The sequence below is a fragment of the Pelobates fuscus genome, chromosome 7, assembly GCF_036172605.1.
Source record: "Pelobates fuscus isolate aPelFus1 chromosome 7, aPelFus1.pri, whole genome shotgun sequence".
Taxonomy (NCBI): Eukaryota; Metazoa; Chordata; class Amphibia; order Anura; family Pelobatidae; genus Pelobates; species Pelobates fuscus.
Window position 1 is genome coordinate 209,637,426 of NC_086323.1, and position 19,448 is coordinate 209,656,873.

Consider the following 19,448-nt stretch of genomic DNA (forward strand, 5'->3'; position numbering starts at 1 on the left):
GAACTGCAAACTGCACGAATTCACCAACTCCCGAACAAGAGACACACGAACACTGGAAGCAGCCAACCAGGAAAAGCCATATGAACAGCTTACACTCCTGGCAATCGGCATACAATCAAATTCCCCCCCAAGAATGAGACAACACTTCACTTTGAGGGTTAAGCAGGAACTCCTTTACTGGGGCTACCTGCCCGGCTTTTATGCAGGTCTCCCACCTGGTGGACACTCCCCTAGGGGACCAAATGGGAAACTGGGAAACATAGTGGCCATGGACCAATCACAGACATACAACTTTAAACAATCCTACAATGCATTACAACCCCTCCTATCTGGCCTGGAGATAATTGGGAAGTAATCCAATTATCTCCAAGGACAGAGGCAAAACTCCATTACACACATGGCAGACAAAAAGACAGTAAAAGACATAAAATTACCTACTGATACATTTAGTACATAAAACATATACATTCTACATATCCCCAGATAGCTTAGATCTGAGCGCACATTATTACAGAATAGCGCTCAGATCACATACATACAGTTCAATCGCCATGGAGCCAAAGTCTTTCCCATAGTCTTTCGTTACACAAATGGGCTCCATAGCTTAGCTATCTGGGGTAACATATTCACATATCCAAAGTATCAAAAGAACCGGTGTTCGACCCTAAGAGCACGAATAGGAACCCGAGGCGGACGGCTCAGCGGTGTTCGCGCAAATAAGTGTCCGTTTTCAGTTCCATAGTTTTAGCACTAAACACCGATGGCCGTTGCCACGTGTTCGGCAAATGAACAAAGGCCACCCAGCGTTTGTCAATTAAGCTGCGGTTAACCGCAGCTTCTGGGCGGTCAATTGACGGCACACTCCCGCTCCCAGGTGGTCCATCGTTCGGTAGTTTGTTCGGTAGCTGGAATCTACCGAACACCCTGGCAGAAAGGCACGAATAAGCCTTTCTGCAGGGAAAATAAACGGTTTACCCTACAGGGCCATAGTCCAAAGGGAGCAGGCGAGCAACCAGGCTCCTCCAGTGGACAGTGGCGAGGTTGGTTTCGCCACAGTCGGTTATCTACAATAACCTTGATCTTGGATTTCCCATTCACCCACTCTGAACACGCATTCTCCCACTCTGTGATCACGCATTCACCCACTCTGTGATCAGGCATTCTACCACTCTGTGATCACACATTCTCCCACCCTATGATCAGGCATTCTCCCACTCTGTGATCACGCATTCACCCACTCTGTGATCACGCATTCACCCACTCTGTGATCACGCATTCACCCACTCTGTGATCAGGCATTCTACCACTCTGTGATCACACATTATCCCACCCTATGATCAGGCATTCTCCCACTCTGTGATCACACATTTTCCCACCCTATGATCAGGCATTCTCCCACTCTGTGATCACGCATTCACCCACTCTGTGATCAGGCATTCTCCCACTCTGTGATCAGGCATTCTCCCACTTTGTGATCAGGCATTCTCCCACTCTGTGATCACGCATTCACCCACTCTGTGATCACGCATTCACCCACTCTGTGATCAGGCATTCTCCCACTCTGTGATCAGGCATTCTCCCACTCTGTGATCAGGCATTCTCCCACTCTGTGATCACACATTCTCCCACCCTATGATCAGGCATTCTCCCACTCTGTGATCACACATTCACCCACTCTGTGATCAGGCATTCTCCCACTCTGTGATCAGGCATTCTCCCACTCTGTGATCACGCATTCACCCACTCTGTGATCACGCATTCACCCACTTTGTGATCAGGCATTCTCCCACTCTGTGATCAGGCATTCTCCCACTCTGTGATCAGGCATTCTCCCACTCTGTGATCAGGTATTCTCCCACTCTGTGATCAGGCATTCTCCCACTCTGTGATCAGGTATTCTCCCACTCTGTGATCAGGCATTCTCCCACTCTGTGATCAGGAATTCTCCCACTCTGTGGACACACATTCACCCACTCTGTGATCAGGCATTGTCCCACTCTTTGATCACACATTCACCCACTCTGAACACACATTCACCCACTCTGTGATCACGCATTCTCCTACTGTGTGATCACGCATACTCCCACTCTGTGGACACACATTCACCCACTCTTTGATCAGGCATTCTCCCACTCTGTGGACACACATTCACCCACTCTGTGATCACACATTCACCCACTCTGTGATCACACATTCACCCACTCTGTGATCACACATTCACCCACTCTGTGGACACACATTCACCCACTCTGTGGACACACATTCACCCACTCTGTGGACACACATTCACCACACCCAAAGTTACACGTGGCCAATCCCATTGAGTAAGTTCTTCCAGGAGATGTACACATTACGCAGAGACTGTAATACGTGGAATGTTTTATTCTCAGTAATTACAAAATGCTGAACACATGGCTTACTTTAAGTCTTTTGGGACCTAATATAATGGATTTGGTTATATGGACCATGAGAAAAACATAAATCTCAATATATATTTTTTTCTAAAACTGTCACAAATGCACCCTACTTAAAGAATGTGCATGACGTAGTTGTGGTGGTGAAAGGGTTAAAGTAATAATATAAATATTAATATTTTAATGCTGCCACCACCAAGACAATGTATAAATGTATAAATGGGGTGCCTTGGTCCCCCAGGTAACTTAAAGGAACACTATAGGGTCAGAAACATGTATTCCTGACCCTATAGTGTTAACCCCACCATTTAGCCCCCCCATGCTTCCCTAAATATAGTAAAACCTTTCTTGTATTCAAGTCTGGAGCTGCTTGCTTCGTCCCTGTTTTCTTTTGAACTGCCCACTGTTTGCTGACATCATCAGAAGTGGGGGCCTGATCCAATCACAATGCTTCCCCATAGGATTGGCTGAGACTGACAAGGAGGCAGATCAGAGGCAGAGCCAGCATGATTCAAACACAGCCCTGGCCAATCAGCATCTCCTCATAGTGATGAATTTAATCAATGAATCTCTATAAGGAAAGTTCAGTGTCTGCATGCAGAGGGAGGAGATACTGAATGTTTGGATGCATTTTAGGCAGCCATGACCCAGGAAGGATCTCTAACAGCCATCTGAGGAGTGGCCAGTGATGTTATCACTAGGCTGTAATGTAAACACTGCATTTTCTCTGAAAAGACAGTGTTTACAGCAAAAAGCCTGAAGGTAATGAGTCTACTCAACAGAACAAATTCAATAAGCTGTAGTTGTTCTGGTGACTATAGTGTACCTTTAATAATAGAAACTCACAAATACAAGTTAGCACAATATTTAAGCAATTGTAAAACACTCATTTATCTCTTAGTAGTCTCTTCAGGTAACGTGATTCTTAACCAGAAAAAAGGCAGAAATTAATAAAGGAATATTTATTATAAGCAAAAAATAGTCACAGTGCATAGAAACAATAGATAATAAATTATTTACACCAACAACAGATAAAAACAAAAGGATAAAAAAGCAGAAGTCCTAATAACTTATTCAGGTTTTCAAAGTAAAACTTCTGTCCAGGTGGTCTCTGGCAAGGAAGATGGTGACTCACTCAAAATCAGATTTTGGCCCCAAGCAAGTACAAACACATTTACATATCCTTGTATATATACCCTCCCTAGGAATTACCAAGCCTGGTCCAAAAGGTGGAGACAACAAATGACCACTCCCTTGTGTTTCAGACCAACATCAATCCAAATAGAAACTTTTTGAATGTGTTACCATTTTTCCATTCCATAGATGTGTCACACTTCTTACTTGTGACCCAATATAGCAGACATCACAATCCTGCCCAACAGCATAAGTTACGCAACTCATGTTTAGGCTTGATTAGAAGACTGTGCTTGTCCCATTCTAAATATAATAAAAATGAGGCTTAATTATCATTAATTATCATTCTGTGGGTAAGTATTAATGTTTCTTTTAGATATGGTACTGGAACTCAGGGTTTTCTTGAAGGTTAATGATCATTAACATATCAAAGAAATTAACTCATCATTTAATATATTAATACATATTAATAATTGATGAGCTAATTTCTTCGATCATATTACAGTTAGTTTACATTGGAGACATCCAGGTGTAGAATTTCACACCTTGCAGAGCCTTTGATCAATCAAAGGATCAATCCATGTTGTAAACTATCTGCCCCCTTTCACATTCCTATGCAACTTACATTACACATTCTGGAATTGACAAAATGTCGTGACAATAACCTTATCTGATTTAAAATTAATGTATAATAAGAACATAACAATGCGAGAACCATGTCTATTCGCTCAGCACTATGAAATGACTGTAATTTAGGATATGGACGATAGATGGCACTATGGCACTGTCTTTGTTATTTTGTCATTTCGATGACCTGGTAACAATACGGAACAAGCAGTGCTCTGCTGTTATTACTCATTTCATATTTTAATCTTTATAAACTATACAGATAAAAATATAATAACCCTAAAAACATAAAAATTATAACTTTTCGTGCATCTGGTTGTTTTTTTTTGTTTGTTTGTGTTTTATTACTTTGGCAGGAATGATTTTCTGAAAGAAATTAAAATAATGTCCAGATTAAAGGATCCCAATATCATCCGACTCCTGGCAGTGTGTATAGCCGAGGACCCGCTCTGCATGATTACAGAATATATGGAGAATGGGGACCTCAACCAGTTCCTATCACGCCACCAGCCAGAAGGTGGCACTGCTGTGATCAGGTCAGCCACGAGTATTTAATAACGCTGAGTTATGGGTTAGAATAAAGCAATAAATTGCGGTCAATAAAGGGTTAATGATTAGATCATGTGTTTGCTTCCTCCAGTTACAATGACCTTAGGCACATGGCTGCACAGATTGCTTCTGGGATGAGATATCTTTCATTACTTAACTTCGTACACAGAGATCTCGCCACTAGAAATTGCTTGGTGGGAAGAAATTACACCATTAAAATCGCTGACTTTGGCATGAGTCGAAACCTCTATAGTGGTGACTATTACCGGATCCAGGGCCGCGCTGTGCTCCCCATTCGATGGATGTCCTGGGAGAGCATCTTATTGGTGAGTCGAGAAAACCTTTTTATATTGCTCGTAACACACCAACGTGGTCAGACCTGGCAAAGGCATGGCTAGTATTTGGGCATATCAGTAATGTAATTAGAATAACAATGTTATTTATATTGAAGGTGCATTTTAATTAGTAGATGCATTTTGTTGCCCAGTCTGAATGTATAATAAAATAAAAACTAATATGATTTAACAGCATCTTATTTTAGAAATAATGTTAATGTGCTCGATTATCAATACATTTCCTTATAATAACATTCTTATTTAATGCTTCGAAGATGAAGATTAGCGCTGCGGAACTTGTAAACAAGAATAACTAGGCTGTGATTGTCTTTTTGCGCAGGGTAAATTCACCACGGCTAGCGATGTGTGGGCCTTCGCAGTAACTTTGTGGGAAACATTCACTTTCTGCCGGGAACAGCCGTACAGTGAGATGTCAGATGAACTGGTGATTGAAAACACAGGAGAGTTTTTCAGGGATAAAGGCAAACAGGTGAGCATCATCAGGTATCTGTCAGGTGTAAAACCAGCACGCATTTCAAGAAAGAAATACTATATTTATTCCACAGTAATAAATCATTCTGTATGTATTTCCTGTAAGTTGACATATAACTAGTGATGTCCCGAACGGTTCACTGGCGAATAGTTCCCAGGGAACATAGCGTGTTCGCGTTCGCCCCCTATTAATTTACTAATACTAAGTAAAAATTACTTAGTATTAGTAAATTGTGCCCCTACTCGCAATACCGCGAGTAGGGGCATGTCTATTAAACAGTGAGCAGCCTGTGGGGGTGGGGTGGGGGCCCTAAAAAAGGGGTGGGGGCCCTAAAAATAACAATAAGGGGGGGACCTACTGTCCCCCCGGCCCCCACCCCTGAGCGGTGGGGACCCTAAAATTAACAATAAGGGGGAGACCTATTGTCCCCCCCGGCCCCCACCCCTGAGCGGTGGGTGTGGGCCCTAAAAATAACAATAGGGGGGGACCTATTGTCCCCCCGGCCCCCACCCTGAGCGGTGGGTGGGGGCCCTAAATACAAAGGGTGGGGGCCCTAGTCACCCCCTCCCCTCCCCCCAAAAAAATTATCTCCCTACCTACCCCCCTCACCCTAAAAATAATGAGGGGGGGACCTTTAACTAAAAACCTGTAAAAAAAAATAGATAAAAAGAACTTACCATTCGATGTTTTCTTTCTTCTACAATGTTCTTTTTTCAGCCCCAAAAAAGGGCAAATAAAAAAACCATAATAACCGACGCAATAAAAAAAAAAAAAAAAAAACGAGCGCACAAAAAAAAAATCCATGTTCACCCATGGAGGGCTCCACGCAGACTGAGCTCTGCAGGGCGGGGAAGGCTTATAAAGCCTTGCCACGCCCTGCAATTAGGCTAAGAACACTCTGATTGGTGGGTTTAAGATTCCAAATTCCAAAGAACTTTCCCACGCTGTGTAAAATGACACAGAGCACTGTGATTGGATGGCTTGAAATCCAACCAATCACAGTGCTCTGTGTCATTTTACACAGTGTGGGAAAATTCCAAAGAACTTTCCCACGCTGTGTAAAATGACAGAGAGCACTGTGATTGGATGGCTTGAAATCCAATCACAGTGCTCTGTGTCATTTTACACAGCATGGGAAAGTTCTGTGGAATTTTCCCACGCTGTGTAAAATGACAAAGAGCACTCTGATAGGCTTAAACCAGCCAATCAGAGTGTTCTTAGCCTAATTGCAGGGCGTGGCAAGGCTTTATAAGCCTTCCCCCGCCCTGCAGAGCTCAGTCTGCGCGGAGCCCTCCATGGGTGAACATGGATTATTTTTTTGTGCGCTCGTTTTTTTTTGTTTGTTTTTTAATTGCGTTGGTTATTATGGTTTTTTATTTGCCCCTTTTTGGGGGCTGAAAAAAGAAGATTGTAGAAGAAAGAAAACATCGAATGGTAAGTTGTTTTTATCTAATTTTTTTTACAGGTTTTTACTTAAAGGTCTCCCCTTCATTATTTTTAGGGTGAGGGGGGTAGGTAGGGAGATAATTTTTTGGGGTGGAGGGAAGGGGTGACTAGGGTCCCCCCACTTTGTATTTAGGGCCCCCACCCACCGCTCAGGGGTGGGGGCCGGGGGGTGTGGTGTAACACCAAATTAATATATATTGTGGCAGGATGGCCAGGCTCTTCACAATAAACTTCAAGTGCAACAGTCAGGATAAAATAGTACTGCAGTTTATTGTCACTTTCCACAATTTATACAAGGTTGTGCTCTCCCACAAAATAAAACAAAAAGAAAATAAATCCTACTCCAACTTGGAGAATTACTAAACAGCAGTATTACTAACTATCCAACTGGCCAGCTAATCTGGTTCCCAGTTTTAAACAAAATAAAATACAGCACTTTTAGCAGGTTTCACACAGTACCTTTTTCTCAGAGTCTCAGGCTTAACTGCCTCCTCTCTCCCAGCTGTTAGACTCCCTGATGTCTTCAGAGGCTGACCTTTTAAAACTCTAGGGCTGGTTAATTACATTCACCTGGTTGATAACATTCAAGGGGTGACTCCCCCCAATTAACCCCATCATGCTGGGAATAGAGATCGCTCCAATCTATTACTCACATAGAAAGCCTCTCTGACCTTGCCACAATATATATATTACACAAGGTTCGTCTACATTAAAAGGTATTTATTTAGAAGGCAACAACACAATACTATAAATGTATCACAAACACACAGCCCAGACCCACGGAGCAACAACCCTTTTAAATCTATCTATCTATATAGTAATCCCCTTCCCCACACGTTTGATCTCACCCACGGTTAGGCCTTCACATCTAGTAATGGCTCACTGCTGCAAGTCCAACATCACATCCACCAAGGAAGAAAAGGAAGCAACAGAGTGTAACATGGTTCACCATGCTAGCACATGGCGTCTGCACATCTGCTCTGCAGCACAGCCAAGAAGGAACAGAGAGGAATGAGGATAGGGGGGTTGGTTATCTCTTTCCTGACTTGTAAAGGTATTGACTTACCCAATTACCCTATCAAAGGGTAAGAAAGATCTGTAAGAAAGATCTACATGAACTTGGTCACATGACCCCTGGTCACCATTTTAGTTTGATGACAGAATGTCACCACAGGGGGGGCAATAGGTCCCCCCCTTATTGTTATTTTTAGGGCCCCCACCCACCGCTCAGGGGTGGGGGCCGGGGGGGGGGACAATAGGTCCCCCTTATTGTTAATTTTAGGGCCCCCACCCACCGCTCAGGGGTGGGGGCCGGGGGGGACAATAGGTCCCCCCTTATTGTTATTTTTAGGGCCCCCACCCACCGCTCAGGGCTGGGGGCCGGGGGGGACAATAGGTCCCCCTTATTGTTAATTTTAGGGCCTCCACCTACCGCTCAGGGGTGGGGGCCGGGGGGGACAATAGGTCCCCCCCTATTGGTATTTTTAGGGCCCCCACCCACCGCTCAGGGGTGTGGGCCAGGGGGGACAGTAGGTCCCCCCCTTATTTATATTTTTAGGGCCCCCACCTGCCACACAGGGGTGGGGGCCGGAGAGGGGGAGGACAGTAGTTCCCCCCCTCATTATCTTTATGGCCCCCACCCGCCGCCCAGGGGTGGGGGCCGGGGGGAGGACAGTAGGTCCCCCCTCATTATCTTTATGGCCCCCACCCGAACCCAGGGGTGGGAGTCCATACAGATGTTCAAACAGCAACTAGATGCATACTTGCAAAAACAGAATATTCAAGGATATAATCTTTCAATGTAGGGTAATAACTGCTTGATCCAAGGATAAATCTGACTGCCATTCTGGGGTCAAGAAGGTTTTTATTCCTAGTTTGTTGTTCAAACTGATTTTTTTTTTTGCCTTCTTTTGAATCAACAGCACAATACAAATATGAAGAAGGCTAAACTTGATGGACGCAAGTGTCTTTTCAGCTATGTAACTGTGTGTTTTGCTTTTGCTGTCAACCCCCCTTGCTCAGGGCCGGTGCTAGGATTTTCGACTACACAGGCGAATATGCATGTTGACGCCCTCTCCCCCGCACCCAAAAAAACCCCAATGCATCTTCACCTCTGTGTCCCGTAGCCCCCCTTTTGAATTTTACCCCCATTAGTGTTGCATATCCACTCTCTTACCCCTCTGGTCCCTTTGTGCCTTACACCCCCCTAGTGTCTCATACACTAAAGTCAGTGTGTCTGTGTGTGTTTCTATATGTATTTCTTACTTCCCCGTCACCCCTTTTCTTCCCCCCAGCCCCTTTTTCTCCCATTTAGACATAGACATAGATACATGCACAAATACACAACCATACAAGCACACAGACATAATTATTCAGGCACACGGTCACAAAGATATACAGACACACAGTCATAAAAGGCACACAATCAAAAAAACACAGTCATACAATTTACACATACAGGTACATTGTCGTACAAACACAGACATACATTCATACAGACACAGGCAAACACAAAAATACAGACACAGACATAAAGAAACATAGAGATTGGCATATAGAGAAATACATACACAGTGATACAGAGACATACATACGCAGATAGTCATAAAGAGACATACAGACAAGGCATACAGAGACATACATACACAGACAAACAAAGAACCCTGCACACTGATACCGTGTAAATGCTCCGGCCATCCACAGTGATAGATGCTCCGTGTCAGGCAGACATCGCTGGATCCACCGGTAAAGTCTTCAAAAGGAATAAACGCAGGCAATACTCCAATAGTAAGGATGGAATATTTATTGATAGGTGAACCACCCCATAGAAAGTGTGATGTTTCAGCTCAGCAGAGCCTTAATCATGCAATAATGCTCTGCTGAGCCAAAACGTTGCACTTTCTTTGGGGTGGTTCACCTATCAATAATTATACCATTATTACTATTAGAGTGTTGCCTGCGTTTATTCCTTTTGAATACATACACAGATCATCATACAGAGACATAAAGACTTTATGACGGTCTGTGTATGTACACAGGATGGCTAAAAGATAGATCCCCATCTGTCGTGCAACTTCAACAATGCTTTGAAAGCTGGGGCTCTACCGATTCCCCATGCTTGCAGGATTGTATTTAGCACGGAGCAGTATTTGTGTGTTTGACTGTAAGCATGTGTTTGTATAGAGTATGTTTGTGTGAATGTAGGGGTGAGTTTGTATGTAGTGTTTGCGTTTGAATGCAAGCATGCATTTACGTGTAGTGTTGTTTTTTGAATGCAGGTGTGTGTTTATATATAATTTTGGTGTCTGATACAGACGTGTGTTTGTATGTAGTGTTGACATTTGAATGCAGGGGTGTGTTTGTATGTAGTGTTGAAGTTTGCATGCAGGTGGCTATTTGTGTGTAGTGTTGGTGTTTGAATGTTGAGATGTATGCACATATACACATACACTGCCACACACGCACACACTGTGATACACATACACGAAGATACACACACTGACACATATGCAGATACACATATACACAAACTGATACACATTCAGATAGACAGACACACATATACAGATACACACAAACACTGACAGACATACAGATAAACACACACTGACATACAGACACACTGACAGACATACAGATACACACATACACAATGATAGACATACAGATACACAAACAGACACACTGACAGACAGAAACACACAAGACACTGACAGACAGAAACACACACAGACACACTGACAGACAGATATATACACACACAGGCACACTGACAGACATACACACACGGACACTGACAGACAGAAACACACAAGACACTGACAGACAGAAACACACACAGACACACTGACAGACAGATATATACACACACAGACACACTGACAGACAGAAACACACACAGACACACTGACAGACATACAGGCACACTACTAGACATACACACACACACAAAGACACACTAACAGACAGACATACACACACACACATGCTGATCAAAAAATACACTTTTCTAGCCATAGACAGGAGGGTAGCTTACCTGGGGCGTGCTGGCTCAGGTAGTTGGGAGTTGGAGCTAGTCCTGCCCAACCCCCTCATATCTGCAGTCTTCTTGGGAGGAAGTCCTCCCATGCTGACATGAAGGTGGCCGGCGGTAGCACCGCCTCTGCTGGGCGCGCTGTGTGCTACAGAGGGAGCAGGGATATGACGTGTTCATATCCCTGCCCCCTCCACACAGTCCGCGGCAGGAAGGAAGGCTGGTCTGTGGGGATGCTGCTGCCGCTCGGCCACGCTACAAGAAGTGACCGGCAGGAGAGGGGAGCTGTGCGCTTCCCTCCTGCCGGTCACCCCAACATTTGCTCCCCCGGGCCGGTGCGCCCTAAGACGCCCGCCTGTGCCGCCTTATGGACGCGCCGGCCCTGCCCTTGCTGCAGAGAGTCTTCTCTCTGGCCAGTGTTTACATTAGACGCATTCCTTTGCTTGAACGAATAGAGTCAGAAAGAAGTAAAAATGGCACCTCTGTTTTAATGGTGACTCACAGTATACATTTGTAATTTCTATTTTGCACAAAATTTCTGCCAGTGTAGATACCCTGACATTATTGATAAGCCTTCTGTGTGCAACAGTGTCAAAAGCCTTACTGAAATCTAGGTAAGCAATGTCTACTGCACCACCCTGATCTATAATTTTAGTTACCCAATCAAAAAAATCAATAAGATTAGTTTGGCATGATCTCCCTGAAGTAAACCCATGTTGTCTCTGGTCTTGAAATCCATGTGTTTTTAGATGTTCAACAATCCTATCCTTTAACATGGTTTCTATCACTTTCCCCACTACTGAAGTAAGGCTTACTGGCCTATAGTTGCCCGAGTCCTCCCTACTACCTTTCTTGTGAATGGGCACAACATTTGCCAACTTCCAATCTTCTGGGACTACTCCTGTTATCAATGATTGGTTAAATAAATCTGTTAATGGTTTAGTACACCACTAATCTCTTTTAATAGCTTTGGGTGTATTCCATCAGGCCCCATTGACTTATTTGTCTTTACTTTTGACAGTTGAAATAAAACCTCTTCCTCTGTAAACTCACATGTAATAAATGACTCATTTGTCCTTTTTCCTAATTGAGCAAAAATGGATAGAAAGGAAGTAGAGAGAGTGTATCAGGTTCCTAAATGATAATGGGGGGTAACCCCTACACTTAAATTACTAATAAGAAAGGAAAACACATACAAGAATTCCAAAAAGTAAAAGAATGTCTAACAGCATTTACTTTAAGGATCTTGTATATTGTCAGCAACCCTAATTAATCATCTCAGAAAATTTGTAAAATATAACTTTTAATAAATAAAGTTAAAATAACTGTAAGAGTAAACTAATATTTAAAAACATAAACGGTAAAAAAACAGGAGAAAGTGATACCTTGACCGTGCTGCCCATATCAATTAGCAACACCAGTGGTACAAGGGTATAGGGGGTATAGGTGTAGAAAAAATAAAGTTAATAAATGTAAAGAAGGGATATAGGAATACTTCTCAGAAGAGTATCCCCCAACTCCCATCACCCTTGCCCACACTGTCAACACACTCTCATTCCCCTCTGTAATTCAACAGGAACCAATTTATCTCCACGGCTACCTGACTGAGCGTAGTAAAATAATAAAGCTGGGTGGCTAACACAGAGGGAAATAAATCTAACGGCTGCAGCTAGGTCCCCTGTCCACCTTCTCCACCCTTGTGCTATCAAAAGTCCCGACGCGCGTTTTGCCGACTATCTCTTTAAGTAATTCCTATATATCAGTTCATAAAGGAATATGCAGTTTATTATTGCCTACATAATAGCCTGACTGCTGCATTATATGATGTATATTAACATGTTTAAACACTAACTTAGAAATTACTCTTTGAGTTATGTAATGTTCAATGCTCACTTAATAGCTGAAGGTATAAGACATACCATCACCGAGCCGCATTTCTAATCGGGAGGCTCACTACGTAGGCTATAATGGTTGATAAGCATCCGTCACATCTTGCATGAGAGTTGGAGCCCTTACTATGTGAGATGAATATTTGCAATCTCGTAATTTAGCTTAACAATGGATATGCTGGTTCTGCCACAGTGCCCTTATGCGCTAAAGTTTAACGTAATTAATTATCACTGGACCAATGGCCATAGCTTAATCACCTACGTAGATGTATGCCTGTTCACTGTATTAGACCCCGTAATGCTTAATTAATTTGACAGTTCAGCTCATGCGCAGGTAATTATGTGCCGTACGGGGCAATTTATTGAATATTTGCCTCAATTCAGCTAGGAAAGAAGATCGCATGTGATTATAGGCTGCATCATCATATAATGCATTAAGATGTGCCCATTTGTTGAGCCATAGCTTCACCATTTACCCAAACAAATGCTTGTCACATGCCCCAGACCCTATAATGCTTAAATAATTAGCTGTATATGTTCTGGCACCGGCAATTACGCACCCTACGGGGTAAATTATTGAATATATGCATTCATCCGGCACGAAAAAATTATTATATGATTAACAATCATCTCATTACACAATACGCAACCTATAAAGACAGCTCCGTATTAGAATACGCACAACATGCAAATGGCTGCTTTTATACTGTAAAATCATAACAGGCCTCTGCGCAGGCCCATAAACGTTACCTCTTTTTTTTTTTCTTATGATAAGCCTCTGCACAGGCAACACTGCATTTCATCCTAATCTTGAGATGTTTCTGCCAGCATTTTATGAACAAAATAAAATGAGATTTAAAACAAAAAAAAAAACAAAAAATATATATACAGAACGTTTACCCAGGGGAGACCAATAATGGAACTGCCTCCTAACTAAAAATAGAACAAAGAAATAAGTAACCGTGTGACAAATGCCCTGTAGTCTGGTCGTTTCCCACAAGCTCCTGGAGGAGCCTGCTAACCAGCCTCCTGCCCCAGGATTATGGGACATACAAAATACCCTGACATCTCCTCTGTTCGTGTGATTTGGGATTATGTTGTTCGGGAACCAAAAAAAATGCACGAACCAGAGACCACCCAAGAGCTTGTTAAGCCCAATTGACACCTTGTTACTAGTTCAACCGCAGTGTTAGAATTGTTCGTCCGGATGGCCACTTTTCGTATGAACGACAAATAGGTGGCGGCCATCTTGTTACTGTGAACAAGGTGAACAAGCTCCAGGTTCGAACTATGGATTCTGTTTGGTAGTTGTTTGTTTTTAAACTACCGAACTTGACTGACCGTTAGCATTGATTTCATGGAACGGTTTTGGGCATAGGACCATGTGCATGTCAAGTCAAAATTATTATTTCCATGAAAATCCCGAACCCCTGAACTGATCTGGGTCTTTTTTGGATATGTTGGTCACCCAGATCGGGGCCATCAGGGGATGGAACTTTTGTGTTGTATGGTGAGAGCCATGCATCCCTCCCCAACCACAGCGGGAATGCCAAGGAGAGGGGTAGTTGATTCCTCTCCCCAGTGACCAATTCCCAACCATGTCCCGGGTGCAGTGGAGCGAACTACGTTCTTCACTAACATCCTCTCAGCAGAACAGCTGGCATCAGGGCAGAGCGCAGCTGGCCTCTGCCCTACTTGTCTATTTGCTCTGGGGCCGGACGTTAAACAGGCCACCCCAGCTGAAAAACTGGCTACGGGGCAGGGCGCCACTGGCTTCTGCCCCCCCAGCACTGATCGCTCCATGACAGGGCGCAAGGGAGAGAGCAGGGGTGATGGACAGCACCCACACAGAAACTGAGAACTAACAGGACAGATCATGGACCAATTGTTTGTTGGTGGGCTTCCAGATCAGACAATTGTTTGTTGGTGGGCTTCCAGACTACCTCAGGCACCGACCGACAGGAGGTCAGGTACCTGGTTAGTCTACCCTTGTGGGGGGGGGGGGAGATATGTGACAAACCAGAGACCATCCGGGAGCTTATTAAGCCCAATTGACACCTTGTTACTAGTTCCACTGCAGTGTTCTAATTGTTCGTCTGGGTGGCCACATTTCGTATGAACAACCACAAGGTGGCGGCCATCTTGTTTCACGAACAAGGTGAACAAGCGGGGCAGAGCTATGGATTCCGTTCGGTAGTTATTCATTTTTAAACTACCGAACTTAAACGACCATTAGCACTAATTTTATGGAACTGTTTTGGGCATAGGACCATGTGCACGGTCGGTAAAAATTATGACTTCCATGGAAATCCTGAACCACTGAACTGATCTGGGTGATTTTTGGATATGTTGGTCACCCAGATCGGGGCTATCAGAGAATTTTTTGTGTGGGTTTTATGTGTTTTAGGGGTATTTTGGGGGTTTTGTTATATTGCCTGTTTCTGTACTGAGAAATAATTACATTTATATTTCTCTCAGGCACAGGGGAGGAGCATGCCTCTGCCACATGTTCTTGGAGGAGCCTGCTTTCCAGCCTTCTGCCTCAGGACTATGGCCCATGGCTAAAATACTTTAAAAAGGTTCTGTGCAATTGAGATGATAGGGTTCGGTTACAGCCGCATGAACCAGAGATCACCCGGGAGCTTGTTGAGCCTAATTGACAGTTTGTAACACCTTCCACCACAGTGTTCTATGTGTTCGTCTGGGTGGCCGTTGTTTGCAAGAATGACCACAAGGCGGCAGCCGTATTGTTGCCGCGACCGCAAGCAGCGTGTTTGGTCATCGAGTTCATGGAACTGTTTTTGGACACTGAAACTCCCGAACACAGCTGAACCTCCAGGATTACCTGCGTTCGGTTCTTACAACTTAAAAGGGCATGTTGGGTGGAAATGTTCCCACCCACAAGGTGAACAAGCTCCATGGTAAGAACATTAACTATGTTCAGTAGTTGTTTGGTTTTTAAACTAACAAACTAAACCGACTGCAAGCCCTAATTCTCTGGAACTGTTTTGGGCATGGGACCATGCGTGTGGTCAGTCAAATTATGATTTCCAGGAAATTCCCGAATCCCTGAACAGATCTGGGCGATTTTTGCATATGTTTGTCACCCAGATTGAGGCTATCAGGGTGTGTAACTTTGTGGGGGTTTTGTGTGTTTAAAAGGTATTTTGAGGGTTTTGTAAAAATGTATGTTTTCTGTTCCTGGAGATAATTGAGTTTAGTACAGTTCCTGACGCAATTAGGGACAGGGGAGGGATTGGCCTATTTTGTATGGGAGTGTCCTGGACCTGAGAGCCAATGCAATCAAGTGTATGTTGTTGGGGAAAATATTATATATATATATGTTTAATATGTGCTTGATTAAGTCTGTGTGTATGGGAGGTCAGGAATTATCTTCAAAGGGAGTTTATGTTTAGATAGTTGAAAAGATACAGCACCTGAAAGACACTGATCACATTTACATATCAACTGATCTTCAAAGGAGTCTCTATCTAGGAAAACACACCTTAGGTTAGAGACAAAGGGATGGCTGGGAGAGTTAACACTTAAATAAAATAACAGGATAGATAACACTTTGGGCCTTGGGAAAGTAAATCACATTTACATATCAATTGAGCCGAGGAGTTTGCTATTTACAACATGGCAACCAATTCCTTTAAAAATAGAAGATACTGACATCACATTAGATTAGGTTTGGTAAGACACACACGCTGCACACAACATCTCACAGCACATACACAATGTAGCCGATATTATTAGATAGATGGAATGTATGAGTGTTATGAATGTATTGTAACTCTGTAATACTATAACTCTGTACCATTCTTCTTCTGTAATATTTAATTGGGCAGATTCTAAGTAAAGATTTCTCTCTGGTAAGAACTATGGTGTTGGCTGTTTATTTGTAATATCGGGTAGAATACCTTAGTAGTGCTAGTCATATATTTATCTGGACAAGGGGATAACGATATATGTTAGTTCTTGGAAGAGGTGACACAGGGATATTACATTCACTATTAATACACAACGCAGAGTGGATTTCTCTCAAAAGGATACCAATTGGAAGTATTGGTGGTGAGAGAAGGATTATACAACATATGTTTTTACTGTAGTCTACTCTCAGGCGCAGGGGGGAGTGCCCCTTGCATGGAGACCTGCATATAAGGCTGCCAATAAATGAGTTCCAGTTTGCCCTCAATACAGAGCCTTGTCTCCTGCTTGTGGGGGAAAGCTATACCAGCTATAATCCCTGCTCCTGGGATTGTTCTTTGGATTGCTATAATCACTAACTCTTGTAAGAGCTACACTGCTATACCTGCTATACTCCCTTTGAGGAGAGGTCTTCTCACTGGGAGCTGGATCCAGGAGTTTGGTCCAGGGTGAGAAGGGATGGCAAGATCCCAGCAAAGCTGCAGTGGCTAAGGGGCTACGGTTCTGATGGTGTCCGGTGCGGTGCTTATGGTACTCAAGGATTACTAAGAAGTAGCAATTGGCGGAGGCACCCAGTCGGGGTGCCAGGCGGTCCATCCCACAGTGCTTATGGTACTCAAGGATTACTAAGAAGTAGCAATTGGCGGAGGCACCCAGTCGGGGTGCCAGGCGGTCCATCCCACACCATGTCTAGAAATAACTGCTTCAAATGAGCCAATGTTTTGTTGTATGGATTAAATCCATAAATCAGTCGAAATAAATGGTTATGTATGTTGCAGATCCTTCCAACACATTAAAGGATGCTAGTGCCTAATGCAAATGAAAGAATTTATGCTAAAAGGAGTGATAGCATTAACATATTGACTAGCATTGTGCTATTTATAATAGTGGAGAAAGAAAAAGAACAAAAATATTCTCAATGACAATGAAAAGGTTTAGACCAGATCACAATCAAATAGGTTGTAATGCCCATAACATGAGGAGCATAATGCTTTCTAGAAATTGGCATCACAGGTTTAACCATGTGAGGAAAAAGTTAAGCTAATTTTTACCTGTAGGTTATGGACAACTCTCTTCTAATGGATCTTGGCAGATATAAGGAGGTCCATATCTGAAGTTATAGCCACAAGAATAGAAAGACTTTCCCGTAGAAATATTTAATATGTTTTTATCTTCCTTTTTAGGTTTACCTTCCTCAGCCTGACATCTGCCCAGACATGGTGTACAAGCTGATGCTGAGCTGCTGGAGACGAGAAACCAAAGATCGCCCTAGCTTCCAAGAGATCTACGAACGTTTGCAGCCGGAGGCCGTAATAGAGGAATGAGCCCTCTTAATATGCATGCCTAATAGTCGATAATCTCAATTTAAAAAGCTGGACAGTATTTCTCAAGATTTGGGCTTATCAACATAAAATACAGACTATAGAGACTGTTTACTTGTGTGAATGGCAATTGTAATACATACCCAATAAGTAATTCCAGCTATTGTGACTTTGTTGTTAAATTAATGGCAATCTAGCTGTACTTTGATGTGCAGGTCTAGAATGTTTAACCCTTCCATGAAATTGAGGCATAAAGGAAAGTAAGCATCATATCCTTTATTTTCTCATATGCCAATGGACTCACTTTCTCGTTCACCTTTGGGATAGGACTTTGTCCAGGAAGACACCGCAACTAGAAACATGATATTAATGGGGGTCCAGGATAAAACCGTGTGGTCGCCTTAAATTGCATTGCTTCATCATATTTTTTAAAATAACTGTTTTACGAAGGTGTGCACCAAAGATTAGCACAATTCCAAACTGTGTGATTGGATCTTTGTTTTCATTGATGTTATATTGTTCCAACGATGCTGTGCCATCGAGTACAGAGTTTTCAAGTTTTTAGGTATCTTTTCTCGGTTATGTTTTAGAATGTGCAGGTTATTCAGATATGATAGGTTGCCTACTTTAATTAATTTCAGAGAAAATCATTGATAATTAGGTCTGTATCGAGCAAATCAGGTGCTTTGTCAACTTTCCATGCCAGTAAGTGCACACAATAGAGCAGGGGGGGATGTGAATGGAGGGATTAAAAGGTTGGTGCCCCATAAAATATAAGATCCTAAATGTAGAAAAGACAGTGATGGGTCAGGGTCTTTTCACTAAACCAACAATTGTGGAGAACTGATCAGGAAAAAACAGAAACAGCAGTGAATGAATAATCAGACAGATTGGTGATTTTATTTCAATTCAGAATTATCATTTTTTTGCCTAATATCCCCACAATACCTGGGTGAGTTGAGCTAGCCCCCAGATTATCTGAATAGGTTAAAAAACAAGTGTGTGGGAAGTGTGTGTGTGTGCTTGCATGTGCATGCGTGTATATAATCATAGTTTACTCTGTGTTCATCTACTCTAAACAAGAACCAGAACAAAGAATAAAATAGGAATAAGCCAGAACAAAGAATGAAATCGGATCATAATGCTGCAGTCTCAGGAGTTCTGATAATAAACAGGATTCAAACAGTATAATTCACATCCCAGTCTGGAAGTTACAGCGAGTTATTGACTTACATTTCTCTTAGAAAAACTGTCACTGTTTAAATTCTATGATTTG

General features: G+C 42.9%; 1 protein-coding gene across 3 annotated transcripts in view; it reads left to right on the forward strand.

The window, feature by feature from the left end:
• DDR2 (discoidin domain receptor tyrosine kinase 2) overlaps positions 1-18,652 on the forward strand; it is a 288,811-nt gene extending 270,159 nt beyond the window's left edge. For 2 of the 3 annotated variants that reach the window (XM_063427125.1, XM_063427127.1), the window contains 4 exons: positions 4,532-4,711; positions 4,816-5,050; positions 5,400-5,549; positions 18,035-18,652. In XM_063427125.1, the coding sequence (XP_063283195.1) occupies positions 4,532-4,711; positions 4,816-5,050; positions 5,400-5,549; positions 18,035-18,175 (706 nt within the window). In that variant the 3' untranslated portion in view covers positions 18,176-18,652. The remainder of the gene's footprint in view (positions 1-4,531; positions 4,712-4,815; positions 5,051-5,399; positions 5,550-18,034) is intronic. The other variant, XM_063427126.1, reaches the window with a different exon arrangement.
• Positions 18,653-19,448: the final 796 nt, after the last annotated feature.